The sequence below is a fragment of the Rutilus rutilus genome, assembly GCF_951802725.1.
Source record: "Rutilus rutilus genome assembly, chromosome: 15".
In the NCBI taxonomy this organism is placed as follows: domain Eukaryota; kingdom Metazoa; phylum Chordata; class Actinopteri; order Cypriniformes; family Leuciscidae; genus Rutilus; species Rutilus rutilus.
Window position 1 is genome coordinate 35,704,535 of NC_140220.1, and position 22,822 is coordinate 35,727,356.

The 22,822-nt window shown below is 37.3% G+C and overlaps 1 protein-coding gene across 1 annotated transcript in view; it reads left to right on the plus strand.

Moving 5' to 3' along the window:
* The window catches only part of map3k5 (mitogen-activated protein kinase kinase kinase 5), a 54,988-nt gene that overhangs the window by 10,685 nt on the left and 21,481 nt on the right, over positions 1-22,822 (plus strand). The window contains exons 2-8 of the mRNA XM_084431418.1: positions 3,690-3,829; positions 8,799-8,822; positions 10,603-10,796; positions 16,493-16,661; positions 19,515-19,621; positions 20,156-20,326; positions 20,519-20,631. Coding sequence (XP_084287544.1) covers positions 3,690-3,829; positions 8,799-8,822; positions 10,603-10,796; positions 16,493-16,661; positions 19,515-19,621; positions 20,156-20,326; positions 20,519-20,631 — 918 coding nt within the window. The remainder of the gene's footprint in view (positions 1-3,689; positions 3,830-8,798; positions 8,823-10,602; positions 10,797-16,492; positions 16,662-19,514; positions 19,622-20,155; positions 20,327-20,518; positions 20,632-22,822) is intronic.

The following is a 22,822-nucleotide window of genomic DNA, read 5'->3' on the forward strand; positions in this document are numbered from 1 at the left end:
TGAGCAAGCTGTGACAGCCGTCGTCAAAGTAGTCCGCCATTGTTGATATGCTGGAGTAGAATGGCGTCTACGCGATTGTGGTGTTCTGTTCTTAGATGTAATAAGGAACACAGCAGTCATTTGGATGTTCCTAAATTGCCGTTGAAGAAGCAGTGGCTGAGTTTTGTTTTTGAAGCGAAATGCCCAAAGGATTGACGCGGGGATTCCCTCACGGGGATTCCCCACGATCGTCTGTGCTTTCATGTTTGCGCAAATCATTTCACACCAGACAGCTTCACAAACAAGAAAAAACGGATCGGTACCAACGTGTTCCTGCTGAACCTCCAGAAGAAGTGAGTGTAATGTTTTATTAACCTTTATATTAGTATTTATATTAATCTTTGCGAAATTTGCAAACCTTGCTGCAGGCTTCACGATGAATGCGTCTAAGGTTTACACTCAGGGTACATTACGGCATGTTTTCTATGTACGACGTTCTCAATATAATTCATAATCCCACGTTTATAACGAATAACACGTGGTTATTGTGTTAGATACGGTCAGAGAATGTCTAATACGGTGTACCCACAGAACAGAGGGGCGGGGTGAGCAAAGCTCATTATCATTTAAAGACACATGCACTGAAACGGCGTGCTGAAAACAGAGCTGTTTTTGACCAGGTAAAATTAGTGTTTTCTTACAATACTAATGAGAATTTTTAATTAAAGTATATTACAAACTTTTAATTTAGACCCTAAAGAATCATATTAGCTTGTACAAAAATGGCATTATATGACCCCTTTAAATCTGAGAGCTGGCTCACTCCTCCATAGACTTCTAAGACACTATAACTTGCTGGCCCAGAAAATGCATTAAAGACATCGTTAATATAGTCCCAAGTGACTACAGTGGCTCAATCTTAAGTTTATAAAGTGACGAGAATACTTTTTGTGCGCAAAACCCCCCAAAAATAACGACTTTATTCCACTATTCATTTCCTTCTCTCTGGGCCTCGAGTTATTTCACGTAGTGTTTTTGCGCAGCGCTTCTGTGTTGCACGTCAGACGCATCACACACATGACCAGCGTCGGCCAATAGTGAGCCTACGTGGTGACGTGCAACACAGACGTGCTACGCTATTACACTACGTGAATCCACTCGAGGACCAAGCAAGCAACTATAGGCCAATCTCAATATTGCCTGCTCTATCCAAAATTTTAGAGAAGATTATCATGGAACAGCTAATAGAGCATCTTGAAAGTAACAAACTTATCAAAACAGTTTGGATTTAGAGCAGGTTACTCTACAGAAATGGCTAACTGCTACCTTACCGAGAACATTAAGAGTAAGTTGGACAAGGGTAATGTTGTGGGAGCTGTGTTTATAGACCTAAAAAAGGCCTTTGACACCGTGAACCACAACATACTCTTGAATAAACTCACCACCTTCAACTTCTCTGAACATGCTATCGGCTGGTTTGCATCATATCTGGAGCATAGAGAGCAACGTGTTAAAATAAACACTGAACTCTCAACACCACTACAATCCATAATGGGTATCCCACAGGGCTCCATTTTGGGGCCTCTGCTCTTTAGTTTATATATAACCGATTTACCAACATGCTGTCAGTCAGCCAACTGTCAAATGTATGCTGACGATACAGTAATTTATGCATCAGCTAGGACACCAATTGCAGTAGCGGAGACCCTGACCAAGGAAATGAAGGGTATATCCCAGTGGCGTAAAGACAACCATCTGACACTCAACGTCAAAAAGACTGTATCCATGTGCTTCTCTATAAGAGGGAAAGCTAAGTGCACTATCAAAATAGATCAAGAAGCCATAGAGGAAGTTTAGGAATTTAAATTTTTAGGTATCATTCTGGAGTCACAACTCAAATTCAATAAACACATTAACAAACTCTGTAAGACTGTCCGGATAAACTTGAACTGTTTTAGAATGATAAGGTCTCATATACCTGTCAAGGCAGCTTTACTGTTTTTTCATGCCATGATACTCTCTCACTTATCTTATTGTGTTCCTGTATGGGGCCAAGCCTCCCAGACGACAGTCAAACCCATCATATCACTATACAAACAGGCACTGAAAATAATGGATCAGAAACCAGCTATGTGGCACCACTGTTTGACTGTACAGAAATACAAGCTTTTAGATTTTGATAGTTTTATTAAGTTCTCTTTTCTTAAACTGACTTTTAAATGCGCAAATAATCTAGCTCCAGCCGTACTCTGTCCTTTTGTGACAAAAATAAACACAAGGAGAGTGGCCACTAGGAGAGCAGTGGGTGGCAACTGCATAGCAGAGGGGCGCAAAACCACTTTCGGCCAGTCCTGTTTTTCAGTGATAGGGACCCATTTTTGGAATGATTTACCAACTGAAATAAAAACACAAACCGAACTGAAAACATTTAATAGAAAGGTGAAACACTGGCTGAAAGAAAACCAAATATGTGGCCACTGAGTCAGTTTTGTTGTAATGTATTGTCTGTGCTGGATGCCTGGTTGTTTGCACATGGCTGCCAAGGATCACCCCATGGGGCGGGGTCTGGGTGTGGGAGATAATCTTGTACTGTTGGGGTGGGTATAGGTGAGCAGGTGCGAGCGGCTGGGTGCTTGGGGCTTGTTTTGTTACGTGATGTGCTGTTTTGTGTAATGTGGTCACGATTTTGTGAAATGCTGATGTTTGTATATAATGTATTTGCTGCATGATTGTGTAACTCACACTATGTAGTTCGTTTAAAAATGATATATTTGGATTATCTTTTTAGAAAGGCCTGCCCAGGGACTGGGGGTTGCAAATTAGCCTATTGGCTAGAAACCTTTTATGTAACACATCTACACATATTGTTATGGCTTTGACTGTGATAATTATGTATGTAATAATGTGCGCTGCATTGTCCCTGACAAATAAACGAATAAATAAAAAATAAAAAATAATAAGTGTCTCTCAGGCAGAACTGTGAACATATCTCAAAGATCTGATTCCATGAGCCTGGCCTTCACAAGTTTTTGTAATATCGATTCTGGGCCTTTTAAACATGATTAGACTAATCTGGTAGACTGGCCTGAATTATCTTCACATCCTCTGTTTTGATTATAAATGTAAATGGAATTGCATATAGAATTTTGATATAACTTTATAGCAACAGTTATATCAAAAGATTTTCACTGTTACGGTTCATTTGAATAAGAAGACACACAGACAAAAATCTCGGGATGTTCAATACACTCTTACGCATGTCTTTCTCCTCAGGAATGTATGTTGCTTTCTTGCTTTCACTGTCATGTCTGTTTCCTTTGGGTTAACTGAAACAACAGCTCTGGCACAGATGCATGCAAACAGAGGAACCGACTTCCTGCTGATATTTAAATGCAGCGTGTATGGCTCTGAACACTGAACTGTGGGGACAGGCCCGATCGAACATAAACCACACAAACACTCAGTAAACTATCTCTATCTATCTATCTGTCTGTCTGTCTGTCTATCTATCTATCTATCTATCTATCTATCTATCTATCTATCTATCTATCTATCTATCTATCTATCTATCTATCTGTCTGTCTGTCTGTCTGTCTGTCTGTCTGTCTGTCTGTCTGTCTGTCTGTCTGTCTGTCTGTCTGTCTGTCTGTCTGTCTGTCTGTCTGTCTGTCTGTGTCTAAAACATGAACCCTGTTTATCTCTGTTCACAGATATTGCAGTGGTTGAAATGACGGATGCGTTTCGACAGCCCTCTCTATTTTATCACTTGGGTGTGAGAGAGAGTTTCAGCATGGTCAACAACATCATCCTTTACTGTGATCTCTACTCAGACTCGCTGCAGTCTCTTCAGGTCAGAAAGTCTTTTTTTATCTCAATGTCACCAAGGTCAAGGGTCAAATGTGTATTTCATGTTGTACTTTTCATATTCTACTGGTTTGAAGATTAGAGGAGACATAAAGAATGAGTAGTCTTTGTTTTGACTATTTTCCACATTTTAGAATGAGATAACACACATAGAAGTATGAGAAGTATGTAGTGATCACCAAACATGTCAACTGTTTAAAGTTCAGTGTTTTTCTAGATTCCAGACAAAGATTCCAGCTCTGCTCACTCTTGGCAAAGCTATATTCTGGCGTGAGAAGAATTGAAATAACTTTTTTTCTACGATTTTTAAACAACATTTGTTAGTAATATGTTGGCACAAGTTATATTTGCCTGCAAAACTAAATGTAAACATTTAACATATGCCTTTAGATCAAACGGTTGTTGTTAAGATTATTAAGCCAAACCTTTGACTGGTTGTGTATTACTGCATTAGGTGACCATGATTTTGCCAAGTAGGACATTTTCCTGGATCAGCAACAACATTCCAAAATAACAAATATTCTAGTCCTGTCCCTAACACAACCTTTCCCTTAAAGGTCCCGTTCTATGTGATCCCATGTTTCAAACTTTAGTTAGTGTGTAATGTTGTTGTTAGAGTATAAATAATATCTGTAAAATTATAAAGCTCAAAGTTCAATGCCAAGCGAGATATTTTATTTAACAGAAGTTGACTACAAAAAACGGCTGGATTGGACTACACCCCTCTACATCCTGCTTTAATGATGTCACTAGAACCGTAACCTCCGCCCACAGGAACACAGGCGTATTGATGGCGAAATGTCAACAGACGTGGTTGATGTTTATCTATAATCGGATACCGCAAAAGTTTAATTCGAAGTTGTTAGTTTGCTCTGTCCATTTCACCACGGACTGTTTTTCTAACCTGGAATAATATCAAGCAGACTTCTCTCAGCGTTTCATACTGACGAAGGGGACTATTTCAACTATATTCCAGCAAGCGGTAAGTAGTGATTTAATGTAGCGATCACTCTTCACATCGTTCGTTTCTCTAATTAGTAGGATGAAAATAATCTTACTTAAACTGTGATTAATATACAGAAAGCGATCAAAGAACAATCCCTTTCCAATCGCCCAAGCTATCAATCACACAGCGCGAGTTTATCTGGACACTTGCCAACACTCGTTATGAAATCAATGACGCTGTTACACTGCACAACGAAGCTCTTACTGTATTTATATGCCTCATGTTTGCATTGGTGAAATCATTAGTGATAGTGCAGAAACTGCGTTGCAATGATAAGATCTTTCACGCGATCAACAGACTGTCATCTGCTCAGTGCTCATCACTGCAACCTTTTATGTGATGGGAATAGATCTAAATACTTAAAAAACTTCTCATGATTCGTTAATCCAGATAGCTGTAATAGTAAAAACGTATTATAGCTGTAATAGTAAAAGTTTTCCAGATAGTTCCACACGTAATGCCAGATATTTCATATGCAAGCATGTCAGCCAATCACAGCAGAGGGCGTTTACACTGAAGTCTCACAGCAGACACGCCCCTTCAAACAGAGTGTTCAAACCAGGGAATGAAATCAGGCTAGAAAATATGCCTTTTATTTCTAAATTATAACAATTTTTGATCTAAAAAACATACTAACATTATAAGGGCACCCCTGGAAACATTATAAAATAATAAAAATAATCCATGGAATGGGACCTTTAAGAAATGAATAGCACTTTTGTGAAATGTTGGTGAGGAGAAATGATGCGAGTACAGTGATAAGCCTTTAAAAAGCTGATTTATTCCACATATACACAACTACGGAAGAGGATTAGGGCCAAGCAAATAATAAAAATAATAAAACCATCTCGAGATTAAAGTCATTATAATGCGAAATTAAACTCGTTAAATTTCGAGAAAAAAAAGTCGAAATACAATCTTGAGAATAAACTCATTACATTTCGAGAATAAAGTCGTTGTGTTTCGAGAAAAAGCTTGTTAAATTTCGAGAAAAAAGTCGTTTGTTGTGGTTGTTTTAATTCACATCCTTTCTAAAAATATGAGTTTTTGGTGTAATATATTCTTAATATATAAGACTGTCAGTGATCTAATTTCATGTTGTTTTATATTTTATTTGTTCATTGTTTATTTTGTTGGATTTTAGTTGGACTTGGTCAGAACTGTTTCAAAAAATAGTTATCTGCATGATGCCTTTGGGCTCAGTGATGTTGAATTTAAATGACATGTAAAATAAAGACATGTTATGTTACATTGTTTTCTGGAAGGGACTAAAGAACAAATAACTTTTATCAGCTGAAAGGCAGAATACAAATGTTTTTATTTAGTTAGATAGACATTATATAACAGTTTCAGGTTATGTTTTAGTGTTGGTAACATGTCCCACATAATTGTCCCACAGAAACGTATAATCGTCCCACGTTTGGCTTGTTTGATGGTGGTCACCCTAGTGTCTTCCTGAATCCATGTTTTACAAACAAAACCGTCCCGATTTACCAAAAGACTGAAAAAAATACTACTGTAATAGAGACTAAAATTAGGACACCTGGGATGGCTTTCAGCTGAAATTGCAAGTTGTGTTTGGAATAATTATTATTTAATTTCATTGTAAATATTCTGCTATGATTATATATTTCAATATAATTCCTGCAGAAATCCACAGAGTTGGCCATCATTCTGGTTTGACTGTAGTTTTGGAAGCAGTGTGTTAGAATAAATAAAAAAAGTGCTGAAAATAGATAGTGTTTTGCAGATGGTGTGAACAGTATGACAAAAGTGTTCATGGATTTTGGGAAATGTGGTCATTGAATGCATTTTGTGTGAAAGCGCTGTAAAATGATTCACAGTTTGGTCCGCATAGACCTCTGTTTCGCTGAATGTGAGAGAGTTTTAAACATGTGACTTCAGTGTTGGGTGATGCTTGTTAGCAATTGAAAACAACCTGTAAACTGAACCCTAAAATCTGATTGGTTGATAGCATGTTGATTAATGAGCTTGTTTTAATTGGTAAATAACAGTGAGAAACTGAATCATGTGTGCTGCAAATACATTTATTGTATTTGAAACTGTGTATCATTGAAAGTTGCACACATTATAGTTCAAAGATGAATTGGGCTAGTTGGAAACTCAGTCAGCAGGATTCTTCAGTGAGAACACGAGCTGTTGGTCGCTGCAGTCATCAAGGCCAACTAAGACAATGATCCATTGTAGTTTAAATAGATTTTAGGGGGCAGTGCTTAGAAATGGAGTCAAAGCACCTGGGTGACGACCTTAAACAAAGCATGCGAATGAAGTGTCCAGCTAATGGACCTCGCCCCAGACTCTAGAGTGTCACCAGTCTTAATCCATCAGCATAACTATTCAAAGACTGGGACAGGGGCTCCAAGAGCCATTAAAGACAAAAGCTGAGAGTCTCAGTATTCTGGACTCACTTGATTTACAATAAAAAGAACGGGACTGACAGGAACCTCTTGCTAAAATCTTTGCTTAACAGAATCATTCATCTGATGTTATCATCTTTACCTTAAATGCTAAATACAATGTACTTCCCCTTAGTTATTCATGTGATGTTATGTAAGGACGTAGGATGAGCAGATCTTAAATTTGTAATCCCACAGCTAGTAGGAGAAATGCTCATAATCTTGTGAGAAAAAGGGTGCTCGCACATTTATTGGATGGACACAAATTATTAATACAACTCCCATTATTTGCAGCGCATTACTTAGGCATCCAACAATAATCACAATGTATGTTTCATTGCCACAGTGAATTGTAGGCAGGCGTTATTGTCATGAAGATCCTCCCAGCAAGGTCAAATACCTAGATTATTATTGTACATTACTAAATGGCATTATGCCAGATGAGTGGGGACTAAATTGCATAATGTGAGATATATTTAGATGAGCTCTTTATTACTAGGCAGAATTGAGTGGAGGATGGCGCTTGGCGGACACAGATGTTCGAACTGGAACTTGAGTGCATTGCTTAATGCATACTTCATAGTTTAGACTCTATACTTATTTCAGGAAGCACTACACAATATGCGTTGATACACATTTCAGACAGTAATATGCTACATTGCATGTCAACCAAGCATTGGCTTACTTTGAATTGTCTCTGCATATTAAATAGGTAAAGGAGAAAATGTTTACATTAAAAATGCCTTTAACCAATCACACGCAAATGGTTAAAACAAGAGAGAGTGACATTAGATAACTAGATAGATGTGACCAAAAGATCACTTTTTTGTTAAATGGAGGGAATGGGTTGAATATGCATCAGAAAGAAGGTCAGATTTTGCTGCTATACATAAATAGATGAAGATCAATATATAATGTGTATGTAAATAATGTATGTTTGCATGTGTGTGTAATAATAATTCTTATAAGTAATTTGGGATTATAATAATACATTTGAGGTTGTTAAGGATGGAATTTAGGACACATGTTCTCTCCATGGATGAACATATTTATCTTTTTAAACTTTTTTTTTAACTTTTTTTTTTTTTAAAGGGGGGAAAAAAGGTTATACTTTGAAACAATTGAACAAATCTAGAGTACAATTTATATTTAAAACACATTAGGTAATTGTACATGTTTGTATTTGTATTTGTGATTGCATTGAGCACTATATGTAAACTGAATTATACTATATATAATCAAAATAAACAAAATAACAATACAAAAAAAAAATGCCTTTAACAGTACAATGACATAATGTGTAAAGAATAAGGTGTTGAATCAGAGTCATCACGTTGGTTTCATTGACACGGGTAGTGAAAGGTCTAGTTGAGCACATCTCAGCAGAGTGTACATGCAGAAACAGGGCGGTTAATCAAAAATATTCAGACACATTGCATTCTTTGGGTTGTCTGTGATAGAACTGAGTCAAAAAGAGAACTGGCCTTGTATACAACCTGAATTAATTCATGTCTGATGTTTTTCTCTTACAGGAGGTGATATGTCAGAAGAATATGGTAAGTGTTCTGACTCTCTGACTCATGCTTATTTGCTGTCGTTTTCAAACAGAAAGAAGAGATGATTTGCTTTTGTGCTGTTGTAGACCCATGTTAGCTAATCGGTTTGATTTCAGTCCTGAAAACATGAAAAAAACAAAAAAACATTTACTTTTACCATTTTTAGTTTTGGTCATTTCATGTTATAGGTCAGGAGTCTTTAATCTTTTAGATGCCACAGACCCTGAAATATGATCATCCTCATGCGAGGGACCCGACCCTTATATTTAAAAGACAGTTATATATTTTCAAGTATAAAGACCCAGTTGATACTGTGGAAAAATTTGTATTATAAATGTTTTGATTGTTATATTGAGTTTTTTTCTAGTGCTGTTATATGTATCATTTAAATAAATAAAATAAAAATATATAAAACATATTTTACTAATTTATTTTTATGTTATATTTTATTAATCAAATGTTTTTTTTAATTTAAGTAAAAATGTATTTATGAAGTTTTATTAATTTATTATTTTATTAAAATTGATTTATTTAGTACATTTGTGATCTTAAAGTGGTTTTCTGAACTTGGGTGTGAAATGATGATCTGAAGTACAATTAATTAGGGCTCCAATGCTGTCCAGTTTAGCTTGCAGAAGTGAAAGACTATTGCTGAGTTATTCCGAACCATGACTTTTTGTCATAGGTCACTAAAGGTGAAGTCCCCTTTTGGAATCTCCATTCCCCATTAATTGCACTTAAATGAGTGACCTGTACAGGGTTTCTGCAGATCTTAACACAAACATAAGGCCTTAAAAGGTCTTAAATCAGAATAGAAAGTCTTAAATCCGTAATGTCTTGGCATTAAGGGTTGCTTGCATTGCAAAGAATGAAAACCTTCCTTAGTATTTCTGTCCTGTATTCCAATACAAATATCTAAGCGTCTTTAAATCAAGATACATTTGCTTGAGATGCAAATGTAAAATGAAGTATTGAACAATTGAACAAAATTATTTGAGTTTATGCTGAAAACAAGAAGAAATATCCCTTTGATTGAAGTTGATTTTTCTGAGCCCATTGGCAAATATTTCTTCTTGTTTTAATCATAAACTTGCTTCATTTTGATCAATTTCACAGAAAATACACAGATTTCATGTTTTGTCATTTTGTATCTCCAGTAAATGTATCTTGATTTAAGAATCTTTATACAGTTACACTGGAAAACAAGATATATATATATATTCTGGTGGTTGAGAGCAGAGCGATTCAAGCTACATTTTTTGTAAAAAAAATTAAAAAGTAACCGATATCTTTTGGAAGTTGTATTTTTTAAACTCCGAAGTCTTGCTAATATAACTCATTGTGGACATTTACATTTAGAGAACATTGTGTTGTGTTCCCCTACATTTATTTCTTAAAATTTCTTTACTTTAACTTTAAAACTTTAAGTCAACAATTGACCTTCATAAGACTTGCGGAAACCCTTACTGTACATTATCAATGTTGTGATCCACGGAAGAAAGAAAATCACACAGGGTGGACATGAGGGTAGACCGAATTGTCATTTTTGTGTGAACTAATTCTGTAGTAAGCCTATTTATTTTTTCTATTATACAATTAGTTACATTTTATTATGTGCATTTAGCAGTTTTCCCCCTGCTGTCCACAAGCCAGATAAGACCTGTGGTTTTTGGGGCATGACGTACCTGCTTACTACTGATTTATTCTTCAGTATTCGTGTTCAGTAAATATTAACAGTATTCCACTGCTTCGGTTTTCTTCCTATTTTTTCTTTTTCCAGACATGTGCCGCTAATTACACGTTCATTCCATACATGGTGACGCCTCAGAATAAGGTGTATTGCTGTGAGAGCAGTCTGATGAAGGGTCTGAGTGAGCTGATGCAGCCCAGCTTCGAGGCCCTGCTGGGGCCCATCTGTATGCCCCTGCTGGACAGACTCACTCAAATGCTCACCAGCTGCAAGACTGACACCTGGTGAGAACTCACTCCCTCCTTTCAGTCTCACAGTTAACTGGTGCTCATTTAAACCAGTAATGCTGTTCTCTGTATAGCTGAGTGGACCATGATCGTGCTTTGGGTGATTTTATACTGTAAATGTCAGTAATGGGTGATTAAGTCATTTCAATTTGATTTGTATAGTGCTTTTCTCATTGTTTCAAAGCCACTTCACAGAAATATATTGTGTTAATGTTTATAATATGTATAATGTCTTATAGTCCACACCGAGCAGATTAGAGCTTAGCAATATGATAGCGTGCATTTTGGCTGTATCAACAATGATTGAGATTTGCTATATTGTATATATCACTTTAAGTGAGTATTAAAATTGGGTTAATGTTGGATATACATCAAAGACTTGAGATATACAAAGACGATGCACTCATATTACTATGAATGGGAGGTAAATTCATGGCGTCACTGCAGCTGCCGTTAGAAGCTTCGGTTGCTATCGGACCGGTCGGTGTTCTGAGACGTGCTTATGACTGCACATGCGCATTGGCTGCTTCAGACAGAAAAATTCTGTTTTCTGTCATTATTTGAGTGTTTAGAACCAAATGTGTGAGACAGTTGTTGTCAGATTTCATTGAAATATGAAATTTAATCGTAAGCTTGGTGAACAGATTTGGAGAATTTGATGTTTCCCCATTCAAAGAGATTCAAGAGCTGTACTTGCATGACTAAAAACGACAGTAAAGACTTACATTGTCACAATCAGAACAAGGTGTCCACGGATCCTTAAGTCTTAAAATGTCTTCAAGTTGTTAATGTAAAAATAAGGCCTCAATTAGAGGTCTTAAAATGCAACCAAACTTTCACCGCAGGGAACATTTAAAAGTTAGAAGTTGCTTTCTGAAATCTTAAAGCCGTGTCAGTGCGTTGCTCCAGGACTGCTTAAAGTTACTGATGTATTTGAGTGATGAAACATGGGTGAGTGAGAAAATAAAAGGCAAAACATGCTTGATAAGTTATTAAAAGTGCAATAAACCGCACAAGATAACTATACATTGTGTTATATTACAATACCATTAAATTTAACATCTTTCTCTCTGACTGCCATGATCCGTCGCTCTATATTTTTTAATCTATTCGAAAGTAATAAGGCAATAGTGGATTTTTTTTCTTTCTCCATTGAAGCAAATGGTGATGCTAAAATGATATTTTCTATGGTCTCCTAGATCCCTCTATAGACATTACCCTGCAATAGTTTATTAAAACCAGAAATGTCCATTGTTTATTTGTATATCTTGTTGAGCAGGGTGATTTTGTGTGTTTGCATAGAAGTTGATGGAAGTGATGTGCAGGTCTTACATTTTCTTGGAAAGGAATAAAAAGTATTAAATTGGAGGCCCTGATACCATGCAGAATCAGAATGAGCTTTATTGCCAAGTATACATATACAGTGCTATGCATAAGTTTAGACACCCATGCTAAAGTTGACTAAAAAGAGGAATAAAAAATCATCTTTTGGAAATTGAACTTAATGCCTTAATTATAAAAATTAGGAAAAATCCAACCTTTAAGGACACCAATTTTCTTTGTGAATGAATAATGTATCGTAAATAAATAAATGTTCTTCCTTAAAATACAGGGTGCATAAGTCTGGACACCCCTATGTTAAATTCCCATAGAGGCAGGCAGATTTTTATTTTTAAAGGCCAGTTACTTCATGGATCCAGGATACTATGCATCCTGATAAAGTTCCCTTGGCCTTTGGAATTAAAATAGCCCCACATCATCACATAGCCTTCACCATACCTAGAGATTGGCATGGTTTTATTTCCATTAGCCTAATAGCTGCTTTGATTTGCATTGAGAGATGATCTTATGGAAAGTACTCCATGCCTATCTCTAGATGATGATGTGGGGCTATTTTAATTCCAAAGGCCAAGGGAACTTTATCAGGATGCATAGTATCCTGGATCCATGAAGTAACTGGCCTTTAAAAATAAAAATCTGCCTGCCTCTATGGGAATTTAACATAGGGGTGTCCAAACTTATGCACCCTGTATTTTAAGGAAGAACATTTATTTATTTACGATACATTATTCATTCACAAAGAAAATTGGTGTCCTTAAAAGTTGGATTTTTCCTAATTTTTTTAAATTAAGGCATTAAGTTCAATTTCCAAAAGATGATTTTTTATTTCGCTTTTTAGTCAACTTTAGCATGGGTGTCTAAACTTATGCATAGCACTGTACATACAAGGAATTTGTCTTGGTGACAGAACCTTCTAGTGCACAGAAAGAATGACAGCGACAAGACAAAATAAAATAAAAGTGAATTATATATATATACAATTTACAAAATAGACAATAGTCAACATATGTATGAAAAAATATATTTTTTATTTATTTTTTATTACGTCTAGATTGGATTACTCTTAACAAGACTCTTAACCAGTACTAAAAAGCGGGACCACATTATGCCGGTTTTACGTTCTCTGCACTGGTTGCCTGTGCGTGATCGAGTGAATTTTAAAATTCTTCTTCTGGTGTTTAAATCTTTAAACGGTTTGGCCCCTCCTTACCTCTCTGATTTAGTTAGTGAATATCGTCCAGTTTTGTCTCTCCAGTCGTCCAACCAGAGATTGTTTTGCATTCCACAGTCGAGACTGAGATGCAGGGGTGATCGCGCCTCTTCAGTATCTGTCCCAGACTGTGCAGCGCTCTGCCTCTCTGTGTTCGATCTGCACCATCACTGTTTGTTTTTAAATCTAAGTTAAAAACTCATTTTCTTTTTATTTGGCATATAATCAATGAGGAAGTTGTATTGCATTGTGTTTTTTATTAATTATATTGTATTGTCTTGTTATGTTTTTATTGTGGAGCACAATGGTCAACATAGGTTGTGATGAATGGTGCTATATAAATAAAATTGACATTGAGATTGTCATATGTATGCACTGGTGTGTTATATACAAATGCAAGGGAATGTGAATAAAAGGGATGGTATGCAAATAAATATAAGTATAAACAGTGTTGTGTATTGCACATGTTTATTGCCCAGTGGGGGCATTTAACGTCATGAGGTAGATGGCCTGAGGAAAGCAACTGTTCTGGAGCTCTGTCCTCTGTAGCGCCGACCAGACGGCAGCAGTCTGAATCCAGACTTCCAGAAGTGTAGAGGACAGACTGTACGACTGCAGAGTCGACTCCTGTGGCAGGTTTACTGTGACTTCCTCAGCTGGCGAAGGAAATGCAGCCCCTGCTGGGCCTTCTCAATGGAGTCTATGGGTGCTTCTCATTTCTTATTTGTGCATCCTCGTTTCCTTTCCTCGTTTCCTTTCCTCGCTTCCTTTCCTCGCGTCTCAGCTCCACCCCCTGTAGGATGCGAGGGAAGACTGCAAGGAAAGAAAAGGAGGACGGAGGAATCGAAGGAAAGCCTTTTTTATACATTGGAATACTTGATCACTCGAGCGTCACTTCATGTCATCAGCAGAGCTCAAAGGATCTGACCTTATGTTGTATTAGTTTGGTTATTTAAGAAATTCATAATATATAATAATGAAGCAAGATACCCTGTTGAAATATGTGGTTTATATAAACTGCAGAGGTAAAGTATAAATTAAGATTATTGTGAGAGTTGTGAAGGGGGAGGAGAATTGATACGTGCGTCACGTTTAGTCAATAAAACTCTTCCGCATAGGATACCCCTGTGTATCCTCGCTCATGACTCCTCTGGAAGCCTCCTCGATCCTCGACTCCTCGCGGTGTAATTAGAGAATTGAGATGTCCTTCAAGATGGCTGAGCTCGATCGGTTTCCGGGTCATAGGATGGAGGACGGAGGAGCGAGGAGACGAGGAGGGATATTGGGAAGCACCCTATGAGTGTCCCATTTCAGGTCCTGAGACATGGTAATGCCCAGTAACCTGAGTGACTCCACTGTTGACACAGTGCTATTCATGATAATGATGATGGGTGGGGGGTTCTCCTAACGTCCACAACCTTCTCTGCTGTTTTGAGCTTGTTCAGCTCCAGGTTGTTATGACTGCACCAGATAACCAGCTCTTTAACCTCTTGGGCCCTATCCTGCACCCAGCGCAATTGACTTTGTACACCGACGCATGTATCATTCCTATTTTGCACCCGGGCACAGCGGACTTTTCCCTCCACAGACGCACGTCGGTAAACTAGGAAATGCATTTGCGCTCCTGGGGGCGGTTCAGTGAAAAAAGGAGGCGTGTTCCAGCGTAAACGTTCCCTGGTGCTATTTTGCAGTTTCAGAAAACAATTCCGCCACTGACCAGGAAAAACCTAGTCTAAAGTCTGGCGCGTTGCGCATGTTATTCATATGCTATTTTAAGGGCGCATGCTTGCCATAATCAATGTAGCGTGTGCACAACGCACATACACTTTGATTCTCTCATCTACACAGAAGCAGCAGTTTTCATTTTTGCAAATCATACATTATTACAAGGAAAAATATTAACACACGAGGGAAATCATTGTTGTGTCCATGAAGATGTGAAAAAATAGGCATAAATCTAGCTTACACATTTACCCAAATTATTATTCGCCTGTTTAACCGAAGCTAATTTGGGTGTGTTTCTCCATCCCCATACAATGTCACTTCTCTGTGTTTTACGGCCCTGACGAGAACGTCAGTCTCCTCGGCTGTGAACCGCTCCTGGCGTGCGTCTGGCAAATCCGCCGTTATAATAGCAATCCGCCATGGAACAAGCGCGCCTGCTCTTAAAGGGAATGTGAGATGACGCTCTGATTGGTTTATTTCACGTTATGCCCAAACCACACCTATGAATAATGAAGCTACTTCAGACCAACCCATTTTAGATTTGCGTCGGGCGCAAGAGTCATTTATCCCGCCGGTATAATAGCAACAGCGCCCTAGACCCGCCCACAAAGTTACTTGCGTTTTGCGCTTAATACTTGCGTTTCAGATCGTTAAAATAGGGCCCCTTGTCTGTAAGCAGACTCGTCACTGTCCTGGATGAGGCCGATGAGTGTAGTGTCATCCGCAAACAAATAAAGTGGGGAGAGCTCACATCCCTGGGGGGCATTGTCTAGCTGTCAGAAAGCTGGAGATCTAGATGGAGCTAGGAACAGAGAGCTGGGTTAGTTTGGTCTGGAGGAGTGTTGTTGGGATGATGGTGTTAAAAGCCGAGTTGAAGTCCACAAACAGGATCCTGACATACGCAAGTCCCTGGTTTGTCCAGGTGTTGCAGGATATAGTGCAGTCCCATGTTGAATGCATCATCCACAGACCTGTTTGCCCGATAAGCAAACGGCAGGGGGTCCAGCCAGGGTTCAGTAATGCCCTTCAGGTGGGCCAACACCCGTCTCTCAAATGACCTTAAAGCAACAGGTTTGTAGTCATTCATCCCTGTGATTTTGGGTTTCTTTGGGATGGGGATAATGGTGGAGCATTTGAGACAGGAAGGGACTTCGCACAGCTACAGTGATCAATTGACACGACTACAGTGTTGATCCAACACAGTGCTTCATGGGCCCAGATGGTGTAGTTACAGCATATACTGTACCAGCTGTTCACACTAACTAATAAACTTTGGCATTGAAATATTATTCTTGATTTCTTTTTTGTCCTTAGTTTAAGTTGTTAACCCTTCTGTGAATGTGCCATTTTATTTAAGATTTGCATTCTACATAGTTCAGTAACTTTTCTTTTTTTTGTCTTTCGTGTGTTTGTTTAGTCAGTACTTCCGTGAGACCGTTCTAAATGAGATTCGTAAAGCGCGTGAGCTTTACACCGGAGCAGAACTAGCGGCAGAACTCCATCGGATCCAGCAGCGGCTCGACAATGTGGAGTGTCTTTCGGCCGATGTGGTCATCAACCTCCTCCTTTCATACAGAGATATTCAGGTGAGTGCATCACATAACCTTTTGTTTGTTATTCACAGTGACTCCAAAAATGTTGTAATATTACTCATCACAATCCTGTTTACTATTAAAGGGTTGGTTCAGGATTTTGGACATCGGACCTCATTTCCAAGTTAGCCTGGGTGTTATTTATCGGTGGAGACAGTTTTCAACATTTTTCATCCAGTCCTTCCAGTTGCATAGTTCGCCGGTGCTAGGCTAGCGCGAGTCAACGGTATCTGTTAGCCTGCCATTAAAAACAGTTTTACCCACTCCACAGTACACCGAAAGCAAATAAATTATAACGCCAGACTATCGATGTAAATTTCGGATGCGAATTTCGGACTCAGTGTGCAATGGCCTTAAGCCTTGAATGGCATACTAATAGTAGTCACTGAACATTATGTACACAATGAACTTGAGACTGGGTTAAGAGAATTTATTTTAACATAAAAATCTTACATACTTCACCTTCAAAGATTTGAAGAAAGGGAGTATGTCATTGGTTGATTTAGGTCACACGTTAACAGGATGTTCCAGATTCAACACAAGTAAAAAGGTCATTTTTCAGATCTTGCTCATTATGCAGACACAACAATAAGCCATTCATGAGTATATTCTGCTGAAAAGACCAATGTCGTTATTTTTGCAATTCTGTTTGCTGACACCAGTAGCTCAGAAATTGCACACTTTATAGGGAAGAAATGTGTACAATTTTCCAAAGTATCGACACAAAACACAAACATTATACGTGTTAATATGAGACTAGTGTGATCAAATTGTTTACTTTATTTAAAATTATATCCAATATGTCAACTCCTGTCATGGCCATGTAAAGATGGTAAACCTTGTAAATGATGCATGATATGTGCAAGGATACCTGTCCATAAAACACTGTTTACTTGGATCATACTCTACCCACAGGAATTACCAGAGGCTCGTCTGCCTTAATCAGAGTAGTCCCACCAGTACTCATCAATTTAAACCACCATCTTTACATCTCAAATACTTTTTTTTGTCCTGAAAAGTTGAATCTTTAACAAAAATACAAGATGCACTTTTCTGCTTTATAACTTCTTGAATGTCTTGCATGCCCCAAATACTTCCTCTGTTAGTGCAATACTGTGAACTCGCTGTTCGCACCTTTATTTATATAGCACTTCACAGATTGTTTCAAAGCGGCTTTCGAGTGATAACAGGAAAATGATGCATTTCGGATGTTTTTCAGCTGAAGTCAGTTCAGTGTTGATTCATTTCCATTGTAAAGATCATCAATTATTTAATCAGTTCATTTAATCTATAATGCAGTTCTGCAAAAAATGATGTCATCGGTTAGCTCAGTTCAGTTCTCACACAACAGTGTCAATACAGTCAGATCAATAATATTGTTGACTACTAAGTGTCCCGTGGTGACCGTGGCAAGAGTTTAGTAATCGACAGCATGCCACTACGCTTAACTTGCATTGAACCTGGAATGTTCTATTAATCTGTGATGGGTCAATTTCCTTATATGTTAGCATGATTTGCTCTCCATAATATAGCCTAGCCCATAAAATATTGTCAAATAATGTTAGTTCTGGCATTTTCAGTTTGCTACGTCCAAGAAAAGTTGTTCCCATGGAAAGAAAAAAAATCAAAAGACAAAATTGTTATTAATGGGCTAGCAAAATGTAGAACAATAAAAGGGCTGTTGCTTTTGGATGCTGGAGTTGTGTACAGATCAGTTCTCTATGGTTGTATGTGTTCAAAGAGATCCTACTGTTGTTGGGACTGTTAGTGCCTGTGCTGTTAAAAATTAATAAGAGGAGAACAGGAAGTCATAAATGCTCTGCTATAACTCTGACACACCTTCAAAACTATGATAAATGTAGTTTTATGTTGTTTCCTAACTTTCTGTGACCTTCAGCTCCTCCATTTTTTTCTGTCTCATTAAATGGGCCATACTCTACACGTTCATATAGTTTTTCCCTCACGTCCACTTACAATGTTAATCATAGTTTCTTGCACTTAAAACCCTGATGATTTATTTTCATTACTATTTTCCACCCTCTCTTTGAGCCTCAAAATTAACAAACAAATTAAAATCAACATTAATAAACAGGTGTTGTTTTTAATGTACTTTTAAGTATGTAAATAACCTCTTTAATGTTTGGCCAATTGTTCATGTTTCAGCTTGATTCATTGGTTCATTTACTTCATCTCGTCATTACGTTATCATCAGACATCATGATGTTTTACACACTTAAAACACGTTTTAATAATCGGACATGACCAAAAGACTGATTCATAATTGAATCGTTCAGTCCAATCTGCTAACATAAACGGATCAAAAGTACATTGAACTTTATTTCGAAGCTTCAACGTAAAAGAAAAAGGTCTAATGAATTGTATGTACTGTATGTTTTTGTGAATACTAACACAATGTAGAGGATGTCATGAATATTTCAGTGCTTTTATTTGAATGAAGTACAAATAAATTTTACATGACAGAATCATTGTCTTTGAACATTGGGGTTTTCTATTATTTATTAAAGGTTTATAATTTAAAAAAAAGAATACAAAGAAACTAAATGTACTTTTACTACAGAATTATTGATTCAGATTTTCATTTTTCATGTGTTGTAAGTATGAGGGTAATATAATAAAACAGGCTGGTGGTTAGGGGTGGGAATCTTACAGGAAAACATTGGATCCGTTTTTATTTGTTTTATTTACTATTTTAATAATTTTTCTTTCAACCACAGTAATGTTACACCATTGCATTCTGAATCCCCACAATTTATAATATTGTATAATAAATATACATTTTCTGTAAACTGTTTCTTTTCTGCTTTGTGGTTATTTGTCTGTCTGTAGGATTATGAATCCATTGTGAAGTTAGTTGAAACACTGGAAAAGCTACCGACCTTTGACCCCGTGGCTCATCCTCATATAAAGTTCCACTATTCCTTTGCCCTCAACAGGTGAGACTAAGCATCTTAATGTGCCTTAACCTGGCAAAAGCATAAGTTTACAGTTACAGAATTAATTTCTCTTCACACTGAAAGTTGAAATATTGTGTGATACCACATAATTACAGCTAATCAGAATATTTAATGTTTAATTCACTACCGTTTGGGGTCAACAAGAAAAAAAATTCACTACCGTTTGGGGTCAACCAGAAAAAAAAATTCTGATTGATTTTTATAAATAGACAAGTAAGTATTTTAAATAATTTTTTGTAACATAAATGTATTTACTGACACTTTTGATCAATTTAATGTGTCCTTGCTGAATAAACACATTCATTTCTTAAAAAAAAAAACCCTCTTCTGAACGGTAGTGTATACAGTGAAGTGAATGAGATTTTACTGTGGGCTGAGCTACTTAGAAATAACATCCAAGCGAACGTATTTTAACATATGAAAATGTACACAAATCTTTAAACATTTACTTCCTAACTACTTTTTTTCAGTCATTTCTAGTTTTCACAGTCTCTTTTTGGTCTGTGTCTACAGGAGAAACCTACCCGGAGACAGACAGAAGGCTCTGGACATTATGTTGCCGTTGGTGAACTCAAATGAGCAGGTGGCATCTGATATTTATTGCCTGGTAGGCCGAATCTATAAGGATATGTTCCTGGATTCCCATTTCACCGACACAGACAGCAGAGATCAAGGCATGCAATGGTGAGGACACGAGTGTGAATCTCACGAAAACATTCGAGTCACATTTCACACCAAAATCAAAATGATAATTTGCAAAATGAAGTCTTTTTGTAAGACCGTTAACCTTTTTTGGTGCCGTTTTTTACAGGTTTTGTGAGATTCAACAATAAAATGGCCATAGTAACAAACACCCTTCTCTCTCTCCGACTTCAGGTTTAGAAAAGGTTTTGAATCGGAGCCCACGCTGCACTCTGGTATTAACTATGCGGTGCTGCTACTGGCCGCAGGACATCAGTTTGACTCCTCCATTGAGCTGCGTAAAGTAGGTAAGTTTGATGGACAGTGTGGGTAATATTGACTTGAGCCACATACAGTCAACCACTCCTACAAAAGTGATTGAGCAAACGTTTATTTATTTATTTTACTATTGATGTCTGGTATCACTGAATGTACTTGCCTGATGTTTCTTTATGAATCGTGCCAATATACCAACAGGGACTGTAATGACGGTGCAATTTAAATACATAGACGTTAATATACCAATACCCCATACCATTATCCCTCCTCCACCAAACTTTACAGTTGGCACAATGTAGTCAGACAGGTAATGTTCTCCTGGCGAACCCAGACTCGCTCATCAGACTGCCAAACAGACAATCGATTCGTCGCTCCACAGAACAGGTTTCCACTGCTCCAGAGTCCTGTGGCGGTGTGCTTTACACCACTGCATCTGACGCTTGGTGATGTCAGCCATGGAAACCCACTCCACGAAGCTCCCGCCACACAGTTTTTGTCAATATTAATGTCAGTAGATTCATTTCAATATTTCAGTATTAATGCCAGTTGAAGTTTGTAACTCATGAGCTGTGGAAACAGCAGAGCGCTGCTGGCTTACGCACACCTTCGGTGACCCGCTCTGTGACTTTACAAGTACTGCTGTTCCTAAACGCTTCCACTTCCCAATAATACCACATACGGTTGACCATAGAATATCTAGAAGTGACTTATTGCACAGGTGGCCTCCTATCACAGTACCACGCTTGAATTCACTGAGCTCTATGTTTGTAAATGCAGACTCAGACTGCATGGTTAAGTGCTTGATTTTATACTCCTGTGGCAATGCGTCTGATTGAAACATCTGAATTCAGTTATTAAAAACTGTGTCCCAGTACTTTTTGTCCATATAGTGCATTTCTTCTGTCAGAAAGTACTCTACTTAACATGTAAGACATTCACAGGCTATTTTACTTCACATCCTGTTTTACTTCAGTAATGTGACATATTTCTAAGTGAAACAAAATAACCTGCTACAGCAACATTTTAGGACTGTATTGTACTAGGATGACAATGTTGTTTGTTGATATTCAGTAAACCACCGTTTTCTTATTATTACTGTACTCAAGTACATTTTTCAATCCAATTATCTGCGCAGAATGTTCGCAGAATTACACTAATCAATTCACTAGTGTATATATTATAGAAGTATGGAATAATTAATATTTATGTTTTTGTCAGAAGTCTCTTATGCTCACCAAGGCTGCATTTATTTGATCAGGAATACAGTAAAAACTGTAATATTGTGAAATATTATTACAATTTAAAATAACTTCCCTCAGAAATCGGTCAGCTGATTTGATGCTCAAGAAACATTTCTGATTATTATCATTGTTGAAAACAGTTTTTGCTTATTATTTTTGTAGAAACCGTGATCCACTACCTTTCAAAAGTTTGGAGTCAGTAAGACTTAAAAAATAAATAAAAAATTTATAATAATTATAAAACTTTAATTCAGCAAGGAGGCATTAAATTGAGCAAAGTGAAAATTTTGATATTTCTAATGTTACAAAAGATTTCTATTTCATTTTCTATCCATCAAAGAATCCCAAAAAATGTGTATTGATTTCCACAAAAATTATTATTATTTATTATTATATTTTTGACAATTATTTATGACAATTGATGATTGAGAATTAATTAAGAATGATTTCTGAAGGATCATGTGACACTGAACACTTACTGAATAAAATCATGGATTATATCCGAGAGATGTTTTAGTCTTTAAGACTTTTAGTATTTTTATTGTAATAACAAAATGTGTCTGCTTTTTTGTTTGTTTGCTTTTTTTCCTAATTGTGCAAACACAGTGGCCCTCATTTATCAAAAGTGCGTACACCAAATTTCCAGCGTACACCTGGCGTACACCCAAAACCACGGTGACTTTGAGATTTATCAATATGGACGTTGGCGTACGGCACGCTCAAATCCTACGCCAGCTCAGGAGGTGGTGTACGCACGTTTTGAGTGCGGGAATGCGCAGAAAAACAATTCCTAACACCACAAAACGCACTGACAAACTAAAAGATTATGACCCACTGTAAAAAAAACAACAACATAGTAATTATAAACTTCAGTGTTTATTTTTGTGCAACATGGACTTCAATGTTTAATTTGTGTGAATTTACCAAAGCATTTGAATTGTAGGCATATGTATTCCTTAAGTTGCGAGCCTGTGCGCTT